The sequence below is a fragment of the Salmo salar genome, chromosome 01, assembly GCF_965601325.2.
Source record: "Salmo salar chromosome 01, fSalSal1, whole genome shotgun sequence".
NCBI classification, from domain to species: Eukaryota; Metazoa; Chordata; class Actinopteri; order Salmoniformes; family Salmonidae; genus Salmo; species Salmo salar.
The window spans coordinates 83213634-83239044 of NC_138291.1; the positions used below are offsets into that span (position 1 = coordinate 83213634).

Below are 25411 nucleotides of genomic sequence, written 5' to 3' on the forward strand. Positions count from 1 at the left end.
AACAAGCTATAGTTTTGGCAAGTCGGTTAGGACATCTACTGTGTGCATGACACACGTAATTTTTCCAACAAATATTTACAGACAAATTATTTCACTTATAATTCACTGTATCACAATTCCAGTGGGTCAGAAGTTTACATACACTAAGTTGACTGTGCCTTTAAATAGCTTGGAAAATTCCAGAAAATGATGTCATAGCTTTATAAGCTTCTGATAGGCTAATTGACATCATTTGAGTCAATTGGAGGTGTACCTGTGGATGTTTTTCAAGGCCTACCTACAAACTCAGTACCTCTTTGCTTGACATCATGGGAAAATCAGAAGAAATCAGCCAAGAACTGAACAACAAAAAATTGTAGACCTCCACAAGTCTGGTTCATCCTTGGGAGCAATTTCCAAATGCCTGAAGGTACCACGCTCATCTGTACAAACAATAGTACGCAAGAATAAACACCATGGGACCACGCAGCCGTCATACCGCTCAGGAAGGAGACTCATTCTGTCTCCTAGAGATGAACGTACTTTGGTGCGAAAAGTGCAAATCAATCTCAGAACAACAGCAAAGGACCTTGTAAAGATGCTGGAGGAAACAGTTACAAAGGTATCTATATCCACAGTAAAACGAGTCCTATATCGACATAACCTGAAAGGCCGCTCAGCAAGGAAGAAGCCACTGCTCTAAAACCGCCATAAAAAAGCCAGACTACGGTTTGCAACTGCACATGTGGACAAAGATCGTACTTTTTGGAGATATGTCCTCTGGTCTGACGAAACAAAAATAGAACTGTTTGTCCATAATGACCATCGTTATGTTTGGAGGAGAAAGGGGGAGGCTTGAAAGCCGACGAACACCATCCCAACCGTGAAGCACGGGGGTGGCATCATCATGTTGTGGGGGTTCTTTGCTGCAGGAGGGTCTGGTGCACTTGACAAAATGGATGGCATCTTGTGGAAGGAAAATTCTGTGGATATATTGAAGCAACATCTCAAGACATCAGTCAGCAAGTTAAAGCTTGGTCGCAAATGGGTCTTCCAAATGGACAATGACCCCAAGCATACTTCCAAAGTTGTGGCAAAATGTCTTAAGGACAACAAAGTCAAGGTATTGGAGTGGCCATCACAAAGCCTTGACCTCAATCCTATAGAAAATTTGTGGGCAGAACTGAAGTGTGTACGAGCGAGGAGGCCTACAAACCTGACTCAGTTACACCAGCTCTGTCAGGAGGAATGAGCCAAAATTCACCCTACTTATTGTAGGAAGCTTGTGGAAGGCTACCTGAAACGTTTGACCCAAGTTAAACAATTCAAAAGGCAATGCTACCAAATACTAATTGAGTGTATATTAACCTCTGACCCACTGGGAATGTGATGCAAGAAATCAAAGCTGAAATAAATCCTTCTCTCTACTATTATTCTGACATTTCACATTCTTAAAATAAAGTGGTGAACCTAACTGACCTCAGACAATTTTTACTAGGATTAAATGTCAGGAATTGTGAAAAACTGAGTTTAAATGTATTTGGCTAAGGTGTATGTAAACTTCCGACTTCAACTGTACCTAAATGATTGTCTCACAGAGCTATAAATTGATAAATGGCTACAACAGGTTCTCATCTATCATCTGATATATGTAAACTCAGCAAAAAAATAAACGTCCTCTCACTGTCAACTGCGTTTATTTTCAACAAACTTAACATGTGTAAGTATTTGTATGACCATAACAAGATTCAACAACTGAGACATAAACTGAACAAGTTCCACAAACATGTGACTAACAGAAATTGAATAATGTGTCCCTGAACAAAGCTGCATTAAGTACTGCAGTGCATCTCCTCCTCATGGACTGCACCAGATTTGCCAGTTCTTGCTGTGAGATGTTACCCCACTCTTTCACCAAGACACCTGCAAGTTGCCAGACATTTCTGGGGGGAATGGCCCTAGCCCTCACCTTCCGATCCAACAGGTCCCAGACATGCTAAATGGGATTGAGATCCGGGCTCTTCGCTGGCCATGGCAGAACACTGACATTCCTGTCTTGCAGGAAATCATGCACAGAATGAGCCGTATGGCTGGTGGCATTGTCATGCTGGAGGGCCATGTCAGGATGATCCTGCAGGAGGCGTACCACATGAGGGAGGAGGATGTCTTCCCTGTAACGCACTGCGTTGAGATTGCCAGCAATGGCATCAAGCTCAGTCCGATGATGCTGTGACACACCGCCCCAGACTATGACAGACCCTCCACCTCCAAATCGATCCTGCTCCAGAGTACGGGCCTCGGTGTAACGCTCATTCCTTCGACGACAAACGCAAATCCGACCATCACCCCTGGTGAGACAAAACTGCAACTCGTCAGTGAAGAGCAGATTTGCCAGTCCTGTCTGGTCCAGCGACGGTGGGTTTGTGCCCATAGGCGACATTGTTGACGGTAATGTCTTGTGAGGACCTGCCTTACAACAGGCCTACAAGCCCTCAGTCCAGCCTCTCTCAGCCTATTGCAGACAATCTGAGCACTGATGGAGGGATTGTGCATTCCTGGTATAACTCGGGCAGTATTTGTTGCCATCCTGTACCTATCCCGCAGGTGTAATGCCACTGTGAGGACGATCAGCTGTCCTTCCTGTCTCCCTGTAGCGCTTTCTTAGGCGTCTCACAGTACGGACATTGCAATTTATTGCCCTGGCCACATCTGCAGTCCTCATTCCTCCTTGCAGCATGCCTAAGGCACGTTCATGCAGATGAGCAGGGACCCTAGGCATCTTTCTTTTGTTGTTTTTCAGAGTCAGTAGAAAGGCCTCTTTAGTGTCCTAAGTTTTCATAGCTATGACCTTAATTGCCTACCATATGTAAGCTGTTAGTGTCTTAAACACCGTTCCACAGGTGCATGTTCATTCATTGTTTATGATTCATTGAACAAGCATGGGAAACAGTGTTTAAACCCTTTACAATGAAGATCTGTGAAGTTATTTGGATTTTTACGAATTATCTTTGAAAGACAGGGTCCTGAAAAAGGGACATTTCTTTTTTTGTTGAGTTTAGTATACTCAAGTTCTTTGAGGTTTGTCTTTTAGAAGAGCGCAAATTGGGCATGTACAGATGCAGGATCTTCATTTGTGCCAGTTTGCTACAGCAAGAAAATTAACCTGCAGCAACAGGAAATATGGATTATTTTGTGGGTTATGATTAATTACAGTTTTTGTATGGGTTGATACATTTTTCTTAATGAAAATCAAGTCTAAAATGTAAAAGTGGAAATTACAACTTCAGAAGCCTTTTTAAACCTCAAATGCACTACAAGTTTTACATTTCCTGCATTGCAGGAAAGTTCTCCTCCAACAGGGTGGTCAAATTAAGATCCTACATCTGTAGCATAGCGAATTGTCCCAGTTCCATTGATTTCCATACAATATGATGTGAGTGATTAATTTGCACATGCTATTGATTACAGTGGAACAGGCTGATAAATTCCAGCTTCGAGTGGATGCTGGGCAAATTGTGGTGCGTGTGCAGCTTATAAAGTACTAATTTAACAAAATACAATCTGAACACAAGTTTGACACGTGTGTGTGTAGAGAGTCATTTTAATATTTTTCCTTCAAAATATCACGCCCTATTTCAGGATATTGATTAAGAATTTGGACATTTAAAAACACTATTTTGACACTGAGTTATATAAATAAAAAAACAGGAAGCAGCAACAGTATAATTTACAACTTATTTTTACATTATTTTTCAACATGAATCTACATAATTAGGTCAGAACTACTGAATAAGCCCAGAAACATGCTCTGATTTATTGATTTGATGATATTAGGGAAATCTTGAATATTTGTTTGTCTTGTCAAGATATAGTAACTGTATTACACCATTTTGCGGAGATGGATAATCCATACTGGGTCCTTGTTAGTGATGTGCGGTTCGCGAATGATTAGTTACTTTTGAACGACTCGATTTTACTGATTTTCGTTTTTCCGAGTGACTCGTTCATTTTAGTCGTTTGTTTCACCTGCTGGCCACAATTAATTCTACAGCAGGATTAAATAAAGGTGAAATAAATACAAAATTATAATAATTAATACACGCTCATCCGGCTCAGTGGCTTCGGAGACGTGCTCTGACCTCCAACTGTCTATGCAGACAGTAGTATAGAGAAGAAAATATCATTGAGCACATGGCGCAATAATGACTGCAATTCATTGATTATTGAATGTTGTTGATTGACACAGCGTTGTTGAGCCAAAACATACACATCCTACTCTGCTCAACACTCGGACTCGAGAACGAGTTGTTTGGGGGCTGCTGCAGTTTGCGAACGATATCGTGCTTAAATCCCTCGCGGCAGTCAAGTAATTCTATTTCGCCAAAAGTCGTTAAAAGTCTAGTCCGGTTGCGGCCGCAACTAGACCCTTGTTTCAAAGGTATCAATAAATAATCTTATTTGTATACCTAGCATTCACAAATGTACATTGTTTGAAGCAACCTTGTATAAGTCTGTCACAGCTGACAGCTCCGATAAGCCCAATATGGTGAATGAGAATCTTGTAGAATCATGATTCTTTCAAGTTTTTAGTTCATCGTTCGCTGGTAGGAGGTCCTGCGGGCTCTGGGCATAACTGAATCAAATGAACGAAATGAATTGAAAGATTCGTTGTTTTGACTGATCGAGTTGAAAAGATCAGAGTCAGTAAAAAGAGCCGAACCTCCCAAGTCCTTACTCTTTCTTTATTGACCCTTCAATAATCCCCGGACCCAAATATGGGCCAATTAGCAACTTTTGCTGACCAAGTTGGAGTCCTATGCCACAGACTCAAGTTTCAAATCCATGAAAGACAATGAGGGCAATATTAAAAACATAGTTTTCATCCAAAAAGTCTTAGTTTAAATGGTTAAATAATTTAACAGTGCACCAGGGACAACTGTGATTCCTGAAATTCAGAGCCTGTTGGAGTATTTTAAAAATCCTAAATTACACTTTTGTTGCATTGTTTGTTAGCTGGTTAACTATAGCTCTCATTCATCACCATTGAAAACATTGATAACTCTAGCCAGCCAGCCAGTCAGCCAGTGACTATAACTTGTTTTCACCAAATGTATGTTGGCTAGTTAAGTTATATAATGAATATACTGTAACTTGATGTGCCACACACACTACATATGGCTTTCAACAGCAGTACCGGTGCGTGGCTAAAATCACTGTAAGCCAGGAAATAATAGCCATGTTACAACCTATGTGTTGTGATAATTGCGTTGTTTGCTCTATAATAACCTGTTAGTTCATATGCCATGCAACCATGATATATAGATGCCGAGACAATGAGAAGACAGTGACAGAATAAATTCAACCACACTTTTGTTTCATCACATAACCGGAGAGCAACCTCTGTCCGGAGGAAGTCCACAAAACATATTGCATGTAACAAACAGTTACATGACCTACAGCATGGTCAAGCAAGTTAATGTTTCCTACATTTTCGGACTACTAAACAACTAACATTATGGATATTGAATCATGGATCGCAAAGAAAAAAGAAGCTGCATCCACTATTCCAGAACCATTTCAACTTTAACATTTCAACATCATATCAGCTATGCTTAGTCTATTACAGTGACAAATAAAATATACCAAAAACCATTTAGTCCAGACAACGTATTCTAAAATGCTGTGGCTTTCAATATTACTGATTTCTATGTGTGTGTGCGTGTGCTTGCAAGTAGAAAAAACATGTTGACCTACCCTACTTGTAGATAAACGCCAATGCCATCCTCCTCTCCTTCATATTGCCGAAACGGTTTATGACTCTGTCATACAGTCCACGCTTTAAGTTTTTGTTGTTCTAGGCTACCTGGCTAAAATGCTTGCTCTCTAGCCTAACTTCTTTTCATGGGCAACGATGAGCCAGCTAGTTAACATTAGCCTACTACATCTAGCTACATATTGAACTTCCATCCTCTCAGGCCAGGGGCACAGTGTATGAATTTATGGTTGGATCAGAATTGCCGTTATAATCATTGGCCAGTACGGAGAATGAAGTAAAACCCCAAGTCTAAATCCCTATCTCCATCCATGGTTAATTTTAGCTAACTAGCTAGCCACTGGAAGGACAACAACACAACGAGATGCAACAATTCAAGTTTTTTCTGTCAGTGACGCTTGGCTTTTTATGTGATGTGATTGGTGTCAAGCCAAATCCAAACTGGCTTCCCTTGACACTTCTTTTTGGTGTGCCAGGACCATTCACAGTTGAGCTTGCTCAGTTTAGCTCAATGCTGATTGGCTATTATTTTATATTAAAAAAAAACATCAAGGGAGGCCAAATTCTTGCTGGCTTCCGTTGCGTTCAGTGCTACTGGCGGCAACAATATCATACTCTTTTTTTGACCAGACAGCATCAGATAGATGGGCTACACATACAGAGACAGAGGAGCACTGTTTCGCTTGCTCGGATGCTTTCTCCGGTGAGATACAGTACATTCAGCCTCTTGCGAATTGAAGGAAATTCTAAAACACAAAGAAAAAAGACGAAAGATACATTATTTTATGTGTTTTTCTTTATATTCTTTTCTGGGAGAAGTCCGGCTTCCCTTGGCTTCCCTGAATACACGCCACTGTTCACCAGTACAAACCATATCAGATCATACCCTGTTGAGCGTGTGTGTGTCACATCAAGTCACTGAGGAAAACGGCGTTCTGTGGCCGCTGATGATACAAAAGGCACCCAGTAGGACACCCGGAACTGTCAAAAAACACCACTTTGACAATACAATGGATAATTACCAACCAATCATGACCAATGTCGCTGGCTGCAAAGGCAGGGGGTGGTGTGCGTGCGTGCGTCCGTGCATACGTGTACAAAACCCTTTCCTATCTGTCAGTCTGAATAATAGCACTTTACCAGTGATATTGTACTGCTGGTCAATTCCAATGAACGTCACATTCTATATTAGTCATACAGAACAACCTGTTGGAACCGGGCGCCTCTCTAGTGACATACTCTATGACATCAGTAAACTTGTTATGGCTGGTATGCTGATGTTGTACTTTTTATGGTATTGTGAATATTACTGTTCAGCTTTTATGAGTTCGTTCTGTTCTCACTGCTTTGCTGTTTTGCCATGCTTGCCTGCATGTGTATGCTGTTTGTGTGTATGCCCCCCTATCTGTGTGTGTGTGTGTATGCCCCCCTATCTGTGTGTGTGTGTGTGTGTGTGTGTGTGTGTGTGTGTGTGTGTGTGTGTGTGTGTGTGTGTGTGTGTGTGTGTGTGTGTGTGTGTGTGTGTGTGTGTGTGTGTTGCGCAGGTTGACTCATAACCCGCAGTCCCCGGATGGGGGTGGGTTGAATGAAGATAAAACCATACCTTAAAAAATACATAAAAGTGCCATTCTTGTGCAATTTATATCTACAGGCTACGTGGAGGTTTTTCTTTCATTCTTTTTAGGCTATCTGGCGTAAGTGCATAAGCCTAAGCTTTAGGGCCTAACCGTGCACACGCCAAATAGCCTACACACCAATCACAAAATGCTTTTGGGAACGGGCAGAAAAAGTATCAACGGAGGCAAAAATGACAATGTCTGAGTTTAATTCAATAAGAGAAAAGCTGCGAAATGGAGAGTTGAAAATAAAGACTAGGGAGGGCCATAAAAGTGATGTTTTGGAAAGATTTGGTGAAGTGGTAAAAGAGGATGATAGCAGTGCCAGTTGTGTGTGATCATTGTGAGGCACTATACAAATTCGAGAGTCACAACACGGGGACTTCAAGTAGGCCTATGGCACATCAAGGGAACTGTAGCCTACTGTTCAGATGGGTTAAATGGAAACTGAAATCTGGACACTGACTGTAGGTCTATAACCTCTCACATAGGCGTAATATGAACTCCTGCAGAATTAAGCATTTCTTGCAGTAAAATTATACACCAAATGTAGGAACATTTTTGATTCGGGAACAGGAGTGGAGAAATATGGCCAGTTATATACAGTCTGTGGAGGTGCTATCTTTATCAGCATCATAAAAGCTGATAGTATTTCATCCACATAAAATATGCATCTAAGTCAAACTAAATTCTTATCAGAAACATGTTGGGTCGTTTTCACAGCTTTCTATTTCCTTACAACCAGTCAAACCAGTCAAACGTTCCCGTTTATTGTTTCTTATTGCATTTTCTCCCCAGTCCCTAAACGTTTTTGCTCCGCAAAAGCACAGATGATAGAGAGAACTTTACCGACATCAACTAGATTGATGCTTTCATTCTATCGATTTATGATATTCTCGTGAGCAAGGGTTTATTTAGTCTTCTAGGGCAATATATAATGACAGACGAGAAGCTACATGTATCTAAGTATAGAGAAGTTGACAAACAAATAGCCTACCAAAATGTTTGAAATTACAGTGCATTCGGAAAGTATTCAGACCCTTTCACTCTTTCATTTTGTTACGTTACAGCCTTATTCTGAAATTGATTAAATACATTTTTACCTCATCAATCTACATGCAATACCACATAATGACAAACCAAAAATGTAAAAAATAAATAAATAATGAAATAACATTTGCATAAGCATTCAGACCCTTTGCTATGAGACTCGAAATTGGGACTCAGTTGCATCCTGTTTCCATTGATCATCCTTGAGATGTTTCTACAACTTGATTGGAGTCCACCTGTGGTAAATTAAATTGATTGAACATGACTTGGAAAGGCACACACCTGTCTATATAAGGTCCCACAGTTGACAGTGCATGTCAGAGCAAAAACCAAGCCATGAGGTCGAAGGAATTGTCCGATTGTGTCGAGGGACAGATCTGGGGAAGGGTACCAAAAAATGTCTGCAGCATTGAAGGTTCCCAAGAATACAGTGGCCTCCATCATTAAATGGAAGAAGTTTGGAACCACCAAGACTCTTCCTAGAGCTGGCCAAACTGAACAATCGGGGGAGAAGGGCCTTGGTCAGGGAGGTGACCAAGAACCCAATGGTCACTCTGACAGAGCACTGTGGAGATGGGAGAACCTTCCAGAAGGACAACCATCTCTGCAGCACTCCACCAATCAGGCATTTATGGTAGAGTGGCTAGACGGAAGCCAATCCAGTAAAAGGCACATGACAGCCCACTTAGAGTTTGTCAAACGGCAACTAATAGACTCTCAGACCATGAGAAACAAGATTCTCTGGTCTGATGAAACCAAGATTGACCTCTTTGGCCTGAATGCCAAGCGTCATGTCTGGAGGAACCCTGGCACCGCTCATCACCTGGTCAGTACCATCCCTACGGTGAAGCATGATGGTGGCAGCGTGCTGTGGGGATGTCTTTCAGTGGCAGGGACTGGGAGACTAGTCAGGATTGAGGGAAAGATGAACGGAGCAAATTACACAGAGATCCATCGGGACTCCGCAATGCTGGCCTTCTAGGCAGAGTTTCTCTGTTCAGTGTCTGTGTTCTTTTGCTCATCATAATCTTTTATTTTTATTGGCCAGTCTTTAGTGTTTTGCGGGTACTATCTAATGAAGCTGCCAGTTGAGGACTTGTGAGGTGTCTGTTTCTCAAATTAGACACTAATGTACTTGACCTCTTGCTCAGTTGTGCACCGGGGCCTCCCACTCCTCTTACTGTTCTGGTTAGAGCCAGTTTGCGCTGTTCTGTGAAGGGAGTAGTACACAGCGTTGTACGAGATCTTCAGTTTATTGCCAATTTCTCGCATGGAATAGCCTTCATTTCTCAGAACAAGAATAGACTGACGAGTTTCAGAATAACGTTTTTTTTCTGGACATTTTGAGCCTGTAATCAAACCCACAAACGCTGATGCTCCAAATATTCAACTAGTCTGAAGAAGGCCAGTTTTGTTGCTTCTTTAATCAGACAAGAGTTTTCAGCGGTGCTAACATAACTGCAAAAGGGCTTTCTAGTAATCAATTAGCCTTTTACAATGATAAACTTGGATTAGCTAACACAACGTGCCATTGGACCACATAATTGATGGTTGCTGATAATGGACCTCCGTACGCCTATGTAGATATTCCATAAAAAATCAGCCGTTTCCAGCTCCAATAGTAATTTACAACATTAACAATGTCTACACTGTATTTCTGATCAATTTGATGTTATTTTAGTGGACAAAAAATGTGCTTTTCTTTCAAAAACAAGGACATTTCTAAGTGACCCCAAACTTTTGAACGGTAGTGTATGTAAAAAATTCAGTACCCCTTGTCCAAAAATTGTTCTGCCGTCTCAGACGGCATTTTCTGTATTAGCGGGTCGGGTGCGGGCCTCCGATTTTCACTTTATCACATATAGTAAAGCGGTTGTGGGTGGGTTATTAGCAATTGCAGGTGGGTGTGGGTGAACAAACAGCTGATCTGCGCACAACTTGTGCGTATATGTGTGTGAGAGTGGGTCAGCAGGGTTGGTGATTTTCCATGGTCAGCTTAGGACCAAAAGATTAGCTAATGGTATAGTGTGTGTTTGTGTGTGCATGCGTGTGTGTGATTGTAACCAGCCTCCTAGGGACTGACACATAGATAGTTAGACAGGGCTTTTCTGCCTGGAAGTAAACCTGCTGATTTGGAAAGGAATATAAAACCCTTAAGGATTGGACCCTTTTTAAAGGTTTTCGCCTAAAATGACATACCCAAATCTAACTGCCTCTATCTTAGGACCTGAAGCAAGGATATTCTTGACACCATTTGAAAGGAAACACTTTGAAGTTTGTGGAAATGTGAAATTAATGTGGGAGAATATAACACATTAGATCTGGTAAAAGATAACACAAAGAAACAAACATACGTTTTTCTTTCATTTTGTTTTTCAAACTGCTTTGATTTATCTTGGCCAGGTCGCAATTGTAAATGAGAACTTGTTCTCAACTTGCCTACCTGGTTAAATAAAGGTGAAATAAAATAAATAAAATACATTTCTTTTTTTATCATCATCTTTGAAATGCAACAGAAAGGTCACAGTGTACTATTCCAGGTTAGGTTTAATTTCGATTTTGGCCAGTAGATGGCAGCAGTGTATGTGCAAAGTTTTAGACTGATCCAATGAACCATTGTATTTATGTTCAAAATGTTGTATCAGGACTAGTCTGCCCAAATGTGCCTAATTTGTTTATTTCTACATTTTCAAGTTCATAACTGTGCGCTCTCCTCAAACAATAGGATGGTATTCCTTCACTGTAATAGCTATTGTAATCTGGACAGTGGAGTTAGATTAACAATAATTTAAGCTTTCTGCCCATATAAGATATGTCTATGTCCTGTGAAATGTTCTTGTTACTTACAACCTCATGCTAATCAGATTAGCCTACGTTAGCTCAACTGTCCCGCGGTGGGGACACCAATCCTGTAGAGGTTTAGTGTCTTTAAATGTATTACAGGAAAAACAAGGAGAAGGGTGACATTAAATTGTTGACATTCAATTTATTCACATTTACATTTTTAGTCATTTAGCAGACAGTCTTATCCAGAGCGACTTACAGTAGTGAATGAAAACATTTCATAAATTTTTTCCCCCATACTGGACCCCCGTGTGAATCGAACCCACAACCCTGGCATTGCAAACACCATGCTCTACCAACTGTGCCACACAGGACATTCAAGACATTTTGCTTTTGCCTTCATTAGAACCTATACGGTCTGGTTTTTGCCAACAAACATTCCTGCTTCGATTTATTATTTATGATACTTTGTTAGTCAGGGCATCAGGGCCTTTGGATTGTGTGTGTGTGTGTGGTGTTTGTTTTATTATGCTTGTAGGGACCAAAAAATGTATTCCCATTCAAAATCCTACTTTCCCTAACCATAACCCTTAACCCCTAACCCATAAAACGAAACATAACCCTAACTCCTAACTCAAAACCAAACTTTAATTTGAACCCCTAAGCCTAAAATAGCCTTATTCCTTGTCTGAATTTTCCTTGTTTTACTTCTGGTCCCCACAAGGATAGTAAAACCACACTCACACACACATACACTCTCTCTCTGCAGGTAACCCAGTTTCTACAGATAATCGAGAGAATGGAGATGAGCGTGTGAACAACAGCTCCTCTCCTATCCCTCATCTCCTCTTATCTCCCTCTCCTCTCCTCCTCATCTCCTCTTATTTACTCTCCCCTCTCATCTGCTCTCCCTCTCATCTCCTCTTATTTACTCCTCCCTCTCATCTGCTCTCCCTCTCATCTCCTCTTATCTCCTCTCCCTCTCATCTCCTCTTATTTACTCTCCCTCATCTGCTCTCCCTCTCATCTCCTCTTATCTCCTCTCCCTCTCATCTCCTCTTATTTACTCTCCCTCATCTGCTCTCCCTCTCATCTCCTCTTATCTCCTCTCCCTCTCATCTCCTCTTATTTACTCTCCCTCTCATCTGCTCTCCCTCTCATCTCCTCTTATCTCCTCTCCCTCTCATCTCCTCTTATTTACTCTCCCTCTCATCTGCTCTCCATCTCATCTCCTCTCCCTCTCCTATCCTCTTGTCTTCTCTCCCTCTCTCTTCTCTCATCTCATCTCCCTCTCCTATCATCTTTCTCTCATCTCCTCTCCCTCTCCTATCATCTTATTTCCTCTCCCTCTCCTATCCTCTCATCTCCTCTCCCTTTCCTATCACTCATCTCCTCTTTCTCCTCTCACTCTCATCTGTCTAACCTCTCTCTCTCCTCTGCCTCTCATCTCCTCTCCCTCTCTCCTCTCTCCCCTCCCTCTCCTATCATCTTATCTCATCTCCTATCACTCTCATCCCTTCTTTCTCCTCTCACTCTCATCTATCTACCTCTCTCTCTCTCTCCTCTGCCTCTCCTCTCTCTCATCTCCTCTCTCCTCTCCTCTCCCTCTCCTATCATATTGTCTCCTCTTCCTCTTATCTCCTCTCCCTCTCTTCTCCTATCCTCTCATCTCCTTTCCATATCTCTGTCCTATCCCTCTCATGTCCTCTTTCTCCTCTCCCTCTCATCTATCATCCTCTCTCCTCTGCCTCTCCTCTCTTTTATCTCCTCTCCCTCTCTCTCTCTCTCTCTCCGTCTCCTCTATCTCTCCTACCCCTTTCCCTCTCCATCACCTACTCACTCACATGCTCCCCTTCTTCCCTCCCCCTCCACCCATCGCATAACAGGTGTCCTCCCCCTCCACCCATCTCTCCCCCCTCTCTGCTTATCCCCCTCTTAATAATAGGTCAGCCCCAGTCCTCCCCTCTCATCTCTTATCTCCGTCTCCCCCTCTGACAATGTCATCCCCATCTCTCTTTTTCTTTTTTTACAATAATCTGTCCTTCTCCTCTCCCTCTCTCTCCATCCTCCTGTAAAGCAACCCCAGGTTCTTTTTACTCGGTACAGTGTGTGTGTCACGGCTGCCAACAGTGTGTGCGTGTATTTGTGTGTGTGTGTGCGCGCCCAGCATCCGTCCGCTCATCTCTAGGCACCCACTCTCTGTGTGTGCTCAGTGTTCACCTCCCAAACCCCCCTCTCACATCATCCTCTCTCTCTCTCCTCTCTCTCTCTCTCTTTCGCTCTCTCTCTCTCTCCCTTCCTTTTCTCTTGCAGGCTTTCCCTTCTCCCTTCAATGCTCTCCTCTGTGTGGGTGCGTGTTTGTGTGTGCAGCTAAAACGAGATGCTCTTGCTTGCACAGAGCTGCGTTGAACAGGTGCTCAGTGCTATCAGCATAGCTAGCCAGAGAGGAATACAGAGACAAGCTCCAGAGTAGGAACCAGAAAGGAGCTACGCTGCTCTGAAACTGATCCAGGATAGAGCACCTCTTTGGGGATACACTTGTCTGAGCGAGCCCCTTGGAGAATAAATCTCTTGAACTGGGTTTAGTTGCCTGACAGAACGCGGCGATCCAGAGAGGGTCTACACTGGCCAGGGTTGTGATACTCGTTTCCTGGAAGTTTCAGAACGGGATGGACTAAGATTTATTTAGAACTTTGGATGTGCTCCAGAGAGGGACTCAGTGTGACTGAGACAGCCAGGAGAGAGCTTCAGATCTGGGCTACACTTACCTTAGTGGTTCCGACATTCCTTAGAACTCAGTGAGAGAGAGAGAAAGACCTACTGTACTCTCCTCTCTTTCTCTGTGAGATAGAGAGACATTGAGAGATTTGCCTGAATGTGACTTTTGCTTCTCATCTGGACTTAACCTCTCCTCTCAAGGGTACCATTCAGGACTGACCTCCATCTCCCTCCTCTCCGACTCTCGTCTCCCCCCTCTCTCCCTCTGCTTTGCAGCTCGGAGAGTAAGATATCTCGCCTGGCTCAGAGGTTGAACCAGAGACCAGGGGATGCTCTGATAAAGGACTTCAGACAGTTGCTCTACACGGGCTCACCACGCACGTCTCACAGCCTGGACAGGTACAACTGCTGAAGCCACCGCACACACACATACAGGTGAACACACATGCACAAAGCACAGACGTAAGTACACACACGTGCAGATTTCCACATACGCAAAGATGCATAGGCGCATGCACCGACACATATGCAGATGTGTGCGCACAAACACACACACACACACAAACATCAGATGATACACTACATCAGTATGTGTGGGGTCAGTATACGTCTGCTGTGCTGTCAGCTGATAATTGATTTGTTGAACTTGGTGGGTGAGAGATGTAGGCTAGATAAAGGGGTAGGTAATTAATGTACACTGTATGACTGCTGCTTCAGCATTCCTGGCTGTTGGAAGGAATATACTTTTTTTGGTTTCGCACATACAGTATCGATTGAAGCTGAAGATATCCTCATATCCCTCCCTTTCTCTCTCCTTCTCGTTCCTTCTCTCGTCTTTGCACAGAAACAAATTAGACTGACTTGACTTCTGTTACTGTTACTGTAATTTCTTTCCATCTTTATGTTCCTGTCTTTCTCAAACTGTTATCTCTCTCTTCTCCCCCCATTCTTTCTCGCTGTCTCTCTATCTCTCTCTACTCTCTCTCTCTCTCTCGTTCTCTCTGCTTTGCGCAGAAATGGATTACACTGACTTGACTCCTGATGCTGTTACTGTAATTTCTCTCCATCTTTAGGTCCTGTCTTTCTCAAACTGTTATTGCTCTCTTTACCCCCGATCTCTCTCTCTCTGTCTCTCTCCCTCTCTCTGTCTCGCTCTACTCTCTCTCTCTGTCTCTCTCTCTACTCTCTCGTTCTCTCTCTGTCTCTCTCTCTACTCTCTCTCGTTCTCTTTCCTTCCGTCTTCTGTGCGCAGAAACAGATTAGACTAACTTGACTTCTGTTGCTGTTTCTGTCTTTCTCCATCTATTATCTCGCTCTTCTTCCCCATTCTCTCTCTCTCTCTCTCTCTCTCTCTCTCTCTCTCTTTATCACTCTGCCCCTTAGTCCTCTGTGTGTAATGTATGTGTTTCAGTGTAATTGTTGCAGTAGACTGTTGTTGAAAATGCACCTGTACGTGTCTATTGGTTGCTACAAGTCCCGTAGGCTCTTTAGTTAGCAATGTTCTGTTTAGATGTTCTATTTGAGACAGAATCAGCATGTTTTTCTTTGTGGGAGTGATTGAATAACGATGTTGGAGCTGAATAGAATACTCATACTTGCGTTCTAAGTAGTAGCCTGTTTGGTAATGCAAAAAAAATAATGTTTTATAGTATGTGACATTTCCAAAATTGAGTATGCTTTAAATGCCAGGATGTCATACTAATTTCTGATTTTTATCTAGTAGAATTTGCTACACACTGTTAAGGATTTTTATGCCTTGAGACAATTGAGACATGGATTGTGTTTGTGTGCCATTCAGAGGGTGAATGGGCAAGACTAAATATTTCAGTGCCTTTGAACAGGGTATGGTAGTAGGTTCCAGGCGTACCGGTTTGAGTGTGTCAAGAACTGCAACGCTGCGGGGTTTTTCACGCTCAATATTTTCCCGCGTGTATCAAGAATGGTCCACCACCCAAAGGCCATCCAGCCAGCTTGACACAACTGTGGGAAGTATTGGAGTCAACATAGAGTATATAGTTCCTGTAGAGTCCATGCCCCGAGGCTGTTCTGACGGTAAAAGGGGGTGTTACTCAATATTAGGAAGGTGGTCATAATGTTTTGTACACTCAGTGAATAAACAACATAGCCAAAAGTATATGGACACCCCTTCAAATTAGTGGAATCGGCTATTTCAAACACACCCGTTGCTGACAGGTGTAAAGAATTCGCACACAGCCATGCAATCTCCATAGACAAAGATTGCCAGTCGAATGGCCTGTACTGAAGAGCTCAGTGACTTTTAACGTGGCACCGTCATTTGTCAAATATCTGCCCTGTTAGAGCTGCCCCGGTTAACTGTAAGTGCTGTTATTGTGAAGTGGAAATGTCTAGGCTCAGCTGCAAGGTGGTAGGCCACACAAGCTCACAGAACGGGACCACCGAGTGCTGAAGTGCGTAGCGTGTAAAACATATTCTGTTCTTGGTTGCAACACTCACTACCGTGTTCCAAACTGCCTCTGGAAGCAACGTCAGAACTGTTCGTCAGGAGCTTCATGAAATGGGTTTCCATGGCAGAGCAGCTGCACACAAGCCTAAGATCACCATGCGCAATGCCAAGCACCAGCTGGAGTGGTGTACATTTTGCCGCCATTCGACTATGGAACAGTGGAAACGCGTTCTCTGTAGTGATGAATCACGCTTCATCATCTGGTAGTCCGAAGGATGACAGGAAAACGCTACCTGCCACAATGCATAGTGTCGAGCGTAAAGTTTGATGGGGGAGGAGAAGTAGTCTGGGGCTGTTTTTTCATGGCCCCTAAGTTAAATTGAAGGGAAATCTTAACGCTACAGCATACAATTACATTCTAGATGATGCTTTGCTTCCAATTTTGTGGCAACAGTTTGGGGAAGGTCCTTTCCTGTTTCAGCATGACATTTTTTTATTTATTTCACCTTTATTTAACCAGGTAGGCTAGTTCTCATTTACAACTGCAACCTGGCCAAGATAAAGCAAAGCAGTTCGACACATACAACAACACAGAGTTACACATGGAATAAACAAACAGTGATCTGTGAGCTGCTCTGATAGCTGGTGTTTAAAGCTAGTGAGGGAGATATGAGGTTCCAGCTTCAGTGATTTTTGCAGTTTGTTCCAGTCATTGGCAGCAGAGAACTGGAAGGAAAGGCGGCCAAAGGAGGAATTGGCTTTGGGGGTGACCAGTGAGATATACCTGCTGGATGTGCTACGGGTGGGTGCTGCTATGGTGACCACTGAGCTGAGATAAGGCGGGGCTTTACCTAGCAAAGACTTGTAGACTTGACCTGGAGCCAGTGGGTTTGGCGACGAGTATGAAACGAGGGCCAGCCAACGAGAGCGTACAGGTTGCAGTGGTGGGTAGTATATGGGGCTTTTGTGACAAAATGGATGGCACTGTGATAGACTGCATCCAATTTGTTGAGTAGCGTGTTGGAGGCTATTTTGTAGATGACATCGCCGAAGTCGAGGATCGGTAGGATGGTCAGTTTTACGAGGGTATGTTTGGCAGCGTGAGTGAAGGATGTTTTGTTGCGAAATAGGAAGCCGATTCTAGATTTAATTTTGGATTGGAGATGCTTAACCTCTCTCGGGTATGTGGGACGAAATCGTCCCACCTAGTCAACAGCCAGTGGAATCAAGTGGCGCGATATTCAAAAACCTTAAAAATGCTATAACTTCAATTTCTCAAACATATGACTATTTTACACCATTTTATAGACAAGACTCTCATTAATCTAACCACATTGTCCGATTTCAAAAAGGCTTTACAACGAAAGCAAAACATTAGATTATGTCAGGAGAGTACCCAGCCAGAAATAACATTATGTTATAGAATACATGCATGTTTTGTTCAATCAAGTTCATATTTATATCAAAAACCAGCTTTTTACATTAGCATGTGACGTTCAAAACTAGCAAACATACCGAAAACTTCCGGTGAATTTACTAAATTACTCACGATAAACGTTCACAAAAAACATAACAATTATTTAAAGAATTATAGATACAGAACTCCTTTATGCAATCGCGGTGTCAGATTTTAAAATAGCTTTTCGGCAAAAGCACATTTTGCAATATTCTGAGTAGATAGCTCGCCATCACGGGCTAGCTATTTTGACACCCACCAAGTTTGGCGTTCACTAAACTCAGAATTACTATAAGAAAAATTGGATTACCTTTGCTGTTCTTCGTCAGAATGCACTCCCAGGACTTCTACTTCAATAACAAATGTTGGTTTGGTTCCAAATAATCCATAGTTATATCCAAATAGCGGCGTTTTGTTCATGCGTTCAAGACACTATCCGAAGGGTAAAGAAGGGTGACGCGACCGACGCGTTTCGTGACAAAAAATGTCAAAATATTCCATTACCGTACTTCGAAGCATGTCAACCGCTGTTTAAAATCAATTTTTTTGCTATTTTTCTTGTAAAAAAACGATAATATTCCCACCGGGAGTCGTTGTTTTCGTTCAAAGAGAGAGAATGTAAACATGGTGTCGGCGCGTGCACGCGCCTCCAGTCTCATTGTCCTCAGATCGACCACTTACCAAATGCGCTAATGTTTTTCAGCCATGGCCTGCGAAGCCACCATTCATCGTTCTGGCGCCTTCTGAGAGCCTATGGGAGCGTTAGAAAATGTCACGTTATGCCAGAGATCCCCTGTTTTGGTTAGAGATGATCAAGAAGGCCATGAAATGGTCAGAGAGAGCGCTTCCTGTTTGGAATCTTCTCTAGTTTTGGCCTGCCAAATGAGTTCTGTTATACTCACAGACACCATTCAAACAGTTTTAGAAACTTTAGGGTGTTTTCTATCCAAATCAAACAATTATATGCATATTCTAGTTACTGGGCAGGAGTAGTAACCAGATTAAATCGGGTACGTTTTTTATCCGGCCGTGCAAATACTAGAAAAATCGCATAAAAATTGATTTTAAACAGCGGTTGACATGCTTCGAAGTACGGTAATGGAATATTTAGACATTTTTTGTCACGAAACGCGTCGGGCGCGTCACCCTTCGGATAGTGTCTTGAACGCGCGAACAAAACAGAGGATATTTGAACATAACTATGGATTATTTTGAACCAAACCAACATTTGTTATTGAAGAAGAAGTCCTGGGAGTGCATTCTGACGAAGAACAGCAAAGGTAATCAAATTTTTCTAATAGTAAATTGGAGTTTGGTGAGGGCCAAACTTGGTGGGGTTCAAAATAGCTAGCCATGATGGCTGGGCTATCTACTCAAAATATTGCAAAATGTGCTTTTGCCGAAAAGCTATTTTAAAATTGGACATAGCGATTGCATAAAGGAGTTCTGTATCTATAATTCTTAAAATAATTGTTATGTTTTTTGTGAACGTTTATCGTGAGTAATTTAGTAAATTCACCGGAAGTGTTCGGTGGGAATGCTAGTTCTGAACGTCACATGCTAAGTCTTGTCTTTAAAATGGTGTAAAATAGTCATATGTTTGAGAAATTGAAGCAATAGCATTTCTAAGCTATTTGAATAACGCGCCACAGGATTCCACTGGCTGTTGAGTAGGTGGGACGATTTCGTCCCACATACCCTAGAGAGGTTAAACCATAATAAAAGCGTAAAACACGTAGTTATGTTCTGGCTGCGGGTCCAGTTCTAACATTATGTGTAGGCCTAGCTGAGGCGACCCGGCTCGATAGGTCATTTGGAGCCCGAGCAGCGACCTTAATTGGTGCTGAAAATCCAAATTTTCCGGGCATTGCTACGGGGTCCTTGACTGAGCTATCGGACAGCAACTTTAGGGTCCGTCTCTATGGGCCAAGGCGGTTTCAATGCACCTAGTCTTGTGACTCTGGGACTTTTCTAAATGTCGTCATTTTCGTGATGGTCAAAATGATTTGAAGTTATTGCAAATGTACGAGTCCGTTTCTCAATCCGAGAACCTTCTAGAGCCACATAACTCACCGTGCACTATTGACTTGAGCTCTAGAACAGGTTTCTAAAGTTTCAGAGCTCTAGGTCTGACAGTTCTTTGATAGGACAGCGGAGTCAATCACCACCTTCCGGAGACACCTGAAACCCCACCTCTTTAAGGAATACCTAGGATAGGATAAAGTAATCCTTCTAACCCCCCCCCCCTTAAAAGATTTAGATGCCCTATTGTAAGTGGTTGTTCCACTGGATATCATAAGGTGAATGCACCAATTTGTAAGTCGCTCTGGATAAGAGCGTCTGCTAAATGACTTAAATGTAAATGCATTGCAGGCTCTGTGTGTCTGTAAGCCCCATACTGTGTCACTCCATCCTTACTGTGTGTGTGTGTGTGAGAGTTTTTCTTGGAAATCTGATGGGAGAAATGACTGATTTACAGTTCAGGAGGGTTGCCTAATCACACATATGAAGTTTTAGAAAGATGTGACTTTTTTAACCCTTCGAAACAGCCCCTATGACCCCAATTTAAGGGACTTCCAGTTGGCACAGGAAGCTGAAAGTAAACACATATCCTCCTTGGGGTAGGCTCTTACAGAATTTTGAGTTTTAAATCTTTACGTTAAGAACTGACTGATTTACAGATGGTTGAATGAGTGTGTGTGATTACAGAAAATCACAGAAATCTCGTAGAGCTCCGAAACCCACCTTAACAGATTCGTCTGAACATGCCACAACTGGATCTGTAACTTTTTTGGGGGGAAAACACATTTCTTTGACCATCACCAATTGTACATTGTACGATTTCTCGTAAATTACGATAGATAAATGGCTGGTTCTTTTTTTCCTGACACCGTAGGTTCATGTACTTTGACGTGAAGCGGTCAAATTAGCGCTCTATTTTCGTTTTTACCTTTAATCCCAGAAAAATGGCCTTAACTCAAAAAGCATTGAGGCCTCGACGCCATCTTTTTTCTGGGCTAACAGCCCATTAGGCCAAACCTATGTTCACCAAGTTTCGTCTTCGAAGTCTTTTCTGTTTAGGAGAAATGGCCATGTCATTATTGGTGATGTTTTGTACATTTGCAATAAGAAGCCATTCGCCATCTGGTGGAATTTACCGGGACAGCGGAAAAATGACCACAATTTGAACATTTTATAAAAACAGAAACCAAATGTCCGAGAGACTTTATTTGATCTGGCCCTGGGGCATGGCCCGAGGCCGTCTGCGAATTTTAAAAGCATTCGCGCACATCTAGTAAGGGACCGTACATTTGCAATATGGAGATCCTCATCAATCATACAGCAAATGCCTTTTGCATCCCTTTTGTAGGAGAGTATTTTGAAGTTGAGGTTTAGAAAAAATATTAAAAAGATATGCGAAGAAAAAATATATAAGATATAAAAGATATATACATGGGACACGACAAAGACAAGGACAAAGACGTCTGACTGCTACGCCATCTTGGATCACATTGCCCCCGTGCACAAAGCAAGGTCCATACAGAAATAGTTTGTCGAGATTGGTGCGGAAGATCTTGCGAACAGATTTGGGATGAATTGGAACGCCGACTGCGAGCCAGGCCAAATCGCCCAACATTACTGCCCGACCTCACTAATGTTCTTGTGGCCGAATGGAAGCAAGTCCTCGCAGCAATGTTCCAACATCTAGTGGAAAGCCTTCCCAGAAGAGTGGAGGCTGTTAAAGCAGAAAAGGTGGGACCAACTCTATATTAATGCCTGTGAATTTGGAATGAGATGTTCGATGAGCAGATGTCCACATACTTTTGGTCATGTAGTGTATATATACAGTATATACAATGCATTTGGAAAAAGTTCTCATCAATCTACACAATTCTCATCAATCTACACACAATACCGTCTAATGACAAAGCGAAAGTATTCAGACCCTTTGCTATGAGACTTGAAATTGAGCTCAGGTGCATTCTGTTTCCATTTATCATCCTTGAGATGTTTCTACAACTTGATTGGAGTCCAGCTGTGGTAAATTCAATTGATTGCACATGATTTGGAAAAGCACACACCTGTCTATATAAGGTCCCACAGTTGACAGTGCATGTCAGAGCAAAAACCAAGCCATGAGGTCGAAGGAAATGTCCTAGCGCTCTGAGACAGGATTGTGTCAAGGCACAGATCTGGGGAAGGGTACACATTTTTTTTACAGCATTGAAGGTCCCCAAGACCACTGTGGCCTCAATCATTCTTAAATGGTAGATGTTTTGAACCACCAAGAATCTTCCTAGAGCAATTGAATCAATTTTAGAATAAGGCTGTAACGTAAAAAAATGTAGAAAAAGTCTTGGGGCCTGAATATTTTCTGAATGCACAGAACAAAAATATAAATGCAACATGCAACAATTTTGACAATTTTACTGAGTTACAGTTCATGTAAGGAAATCAGTCAATTGAAATAAATTAATTTGGCCCTAATCTATGGATTTCACATTACTGGGCAGGGGCGCCACCATGAGTACGTCTGGGAGGGCATAGGCCCACCCACTTGAGAGACTGGCCCATCCGCTGGGGAGCAAGGCCCAGCCAATCAGAATGAGTTTTTCCCCACAAAAGGTTTTTATTACAGACAGAAATACTCCTCAGTTTCATCAGCTGTCCAGGTGGCTGTTCTCAGAAGATCCTGCAGGTGAAGAAGCCAAATGTGGAGGGCCTGAGCTGGCGTGGTTACACAGAGTCTGCTGTTGTGAGGCCGGTTAGACATACTGCCAAATTCTCTAAAACGACTTTTCTCTTATGGTAGAGAAATTAACATTCAATTCTCTGGCAACAGCTTTGATGGACTTTCCTGCAGTCAGCATGTCAATTGCACGCTCCCTCAGAACTTGCACGCTCCCTTTTATTGTCCTCTGCACAAGGTGCACCTGTGTGATGATCATGCTGTTTAATCAGCTTCTTGATATGCCATACCTGTCAGCTGGATGGATTATCTTGGCAAAGGAGAAATGCTCACTAACAGGGATGCACACACATTTTTGCAGAGAAATAAGCCTTTTGTGTGTATGGAAACATTCTGGGATCTTTTATTTCAGCTCATGAAATCTCTCTCTCTCTGTTTCTCTCTCTCTGTTTCCCTTTATTTTTCTCTTTCTCTCTCCAGCGCTTTTCTTATCCACTCTCTCTTTCTCTCCGCCCTATTTACCTCTCTACTTCTCCCTTCCTCTTCCTCCCTCACTCCCAGCTAATGATTTGTCCCTTCAACCAATTTTATCAGCTCATATCCGTAGTTATTAGGGTGAAGAGTGAGAGGCCATTGTACCAGCCTGCTGCTATTTGAGGCCCAGTTGATAGAGCTGCAGTCAGATGTGAAGGACTATTCATTGTGTTGTACATCACTGTTCCAGCCACCTCTCAATAGATATATGGAGAGATGACGCAACCTTTAAATTCAAACACTCCTGAAAGGACAGACATGACTATTCTGTGGTTGGTCATGAGTGTGCGGGAGTGTGTGTGCGTGAGCATAAAAGAGTGCTCATTGTGGATATTTTAGTTCACTCGCCTCAATTAGTGGGGACAGACACATAGGCACACACATGCTCACACACGCACATGCATGCATGCACACACACTTTCCCCTGCAGTGCCTCTAATTGGTCATGTTTTGGGGTGGCAGGTAGCCTAGTGGTTAGAGCTTTGGGCCAGTAACCAAAAGGTTGCTGGATTGAATCCCCGAGCTGACAAGGTAAAAATCTGTCGTTCTGCCCCTGAACAGGCAGTTAACCCACTGTTCCCCAGTAGGCCGTCATTGTAAATAAGAATTTGTTCTGAACTGACTTACCTAGTTAATTAAAGACAAAAAAAACATGTCATGTTCCATATCTGTGCCCACAATCCCAGGTGAAATATGTGATGATATTTTAATGACATTTGGTTATTTCTTCAACATGTTAAATAAGGACACTCACTTGCACACTTAAACTAATTGTCAGCCAATTAATCAATCACTCAGTCAATTAATCAATATCGCTTTATTCAAGAAATGTATTTATAAGATAAACTAATTGGACCTGGAAATGATAGAGAGCATTCATCATTACTTAACATATACTGTACTCTTGAGAAGCATAAAAGACAAAAATAAACCATCTTTAGAAGCATTTGTTTTGTTATTCTTTCTTTGTTTTGTTATTTGTTATACCCAATTTGTGACAAAATATAATAATTGGGCTGCCTGTTTAAACGCAGCCATTCTATTGGAAAACTAAAGCATGTTTTTAATTCAAGCATCACATCCCTCTGTAGCTATGTGAACGCTAATTATGTTTTGGCAGAGGAAAGATAATGATGGTTGTCGTGACTCGCTAGCCAGTCTTCTGTGACAGTGAAGAGATAATGAATAGAGGAACACTAGAATGTTCCTTTTTCATGAATGGTTTCTGAAGAGCACTCCACTTTACATTCAGCTGTGAGAACGCTGAGTTGAGGTTTGAAACTCAGTTTTTTATTGGTCTATTAACTAATTTAACCTATGGTGATGTCACCATGGAAGGTCAAAACTCCATCCCACCAAAACACGCCGAAATTTCAGGTGGTCTTTTCAAACAACTATTACACTAGGCATTATAATAGTTTTCACAATTTCACAGTATTATTCCAACCTCATCGTGTGGAAATATATATAAAACACAGGAAGATCACATTTTTGATTGAACTGGGCCTTTAATAGTCCTTGAGGACATGTGAAGATGATGAAGATTTTAACTTAAACCAGATATGAAGAGTGCCTTGGAATTTGTTATAATATATTTTCCTCCCTTCCTTTAGGAACTTATGTTCTGTCAGAATGACAGAACCTGAAACGGATCCATTTTCAAACTCCATTTGTACTGTCTTCATTGTCAGCCAATATATAATTGGGTAGAAATGTAGACTATTACTGTCCTCAAAAGAAATTGATCTTACACATTCAAATGACTTTTCTCTTCCTTAGGAACTTCTATTCTGTCAGCATGACTCAACAGATGCAGAACCTGCAGCTGTCCCAAACCAGGAAGTGCTCGGGAGGCCCTGCCTCTCCCAGCGCTGCCAAGCGCCTATACAGGAACCTATCAGAGAAGCTCAAAGGAGGCCACTCCTCCTTTGAGGATGCCTACTTCTTTGGCCGTGGAGACCGCCACGGTCATCGCAAGGGCTCGGTGAGTTGGGGATTGTGTGTGTGCGTGCATGCGTGCCCTGTTTGTGTGCGTGTGTTCGTTTGTGTGGAATTTTGTGTCTATGGGTGAGCATCTATCTGGGACTGTTATGTGTCATCATCTTCATCAGATCAAATGATACCAGCCAGCCCAGATAAGAGTGTCCAGGAGGACTATACTGTGACTTACTACACTCTTATAAGTAAAGGAACCTGGAAGAACCTTTATGGAGTTTAAATAATTGCCCATAGGGGAAACCTTTCCAGTTCTAAAAGGTTCTTTGAGGAAAAGGGTTCCCTTGAAAAGGGTTTTCGGTGAATACATGTGTAAAGGTTCAAACCTTTACACATGGATGGGGAGGGGTTACATTTTTTACCTTATTAGTAATATATTGTAGAGGTATTT

At 42.3% G+C, this 25411-nt stretch overlaps 1 protein-coding gene across 3 annotated transcripts in view; it reads left to right on the plus strand.

Moving 5' to 3' along the window:
• The window catches only part of ankfn1a (ankyrin repeat and fibronectin type III domain containing 1a), a 234714-nt gene that overhangs the window by 119582 nt on the left and 89721 nt on the right, over nt 1-25411 (plus strand). For 2 of the 3 annotated variants that reach the window (XM_045723336.2, XM_045723338.2), the window contains exons 7-8: nt 14197-14319; nt 24805-25009. In XM_045723336.2, the coding sequence (XP_045579292.1) occupies nt 14197-14319; nt 24805-25009 (328 nt within the window). The remainder of the gene's footprint in view (nt 1-14196; nt 14320-24804; nt 25010-25411) is intronic. The other variant, XM_014212988.3, reaches the window with a different exon arrangement.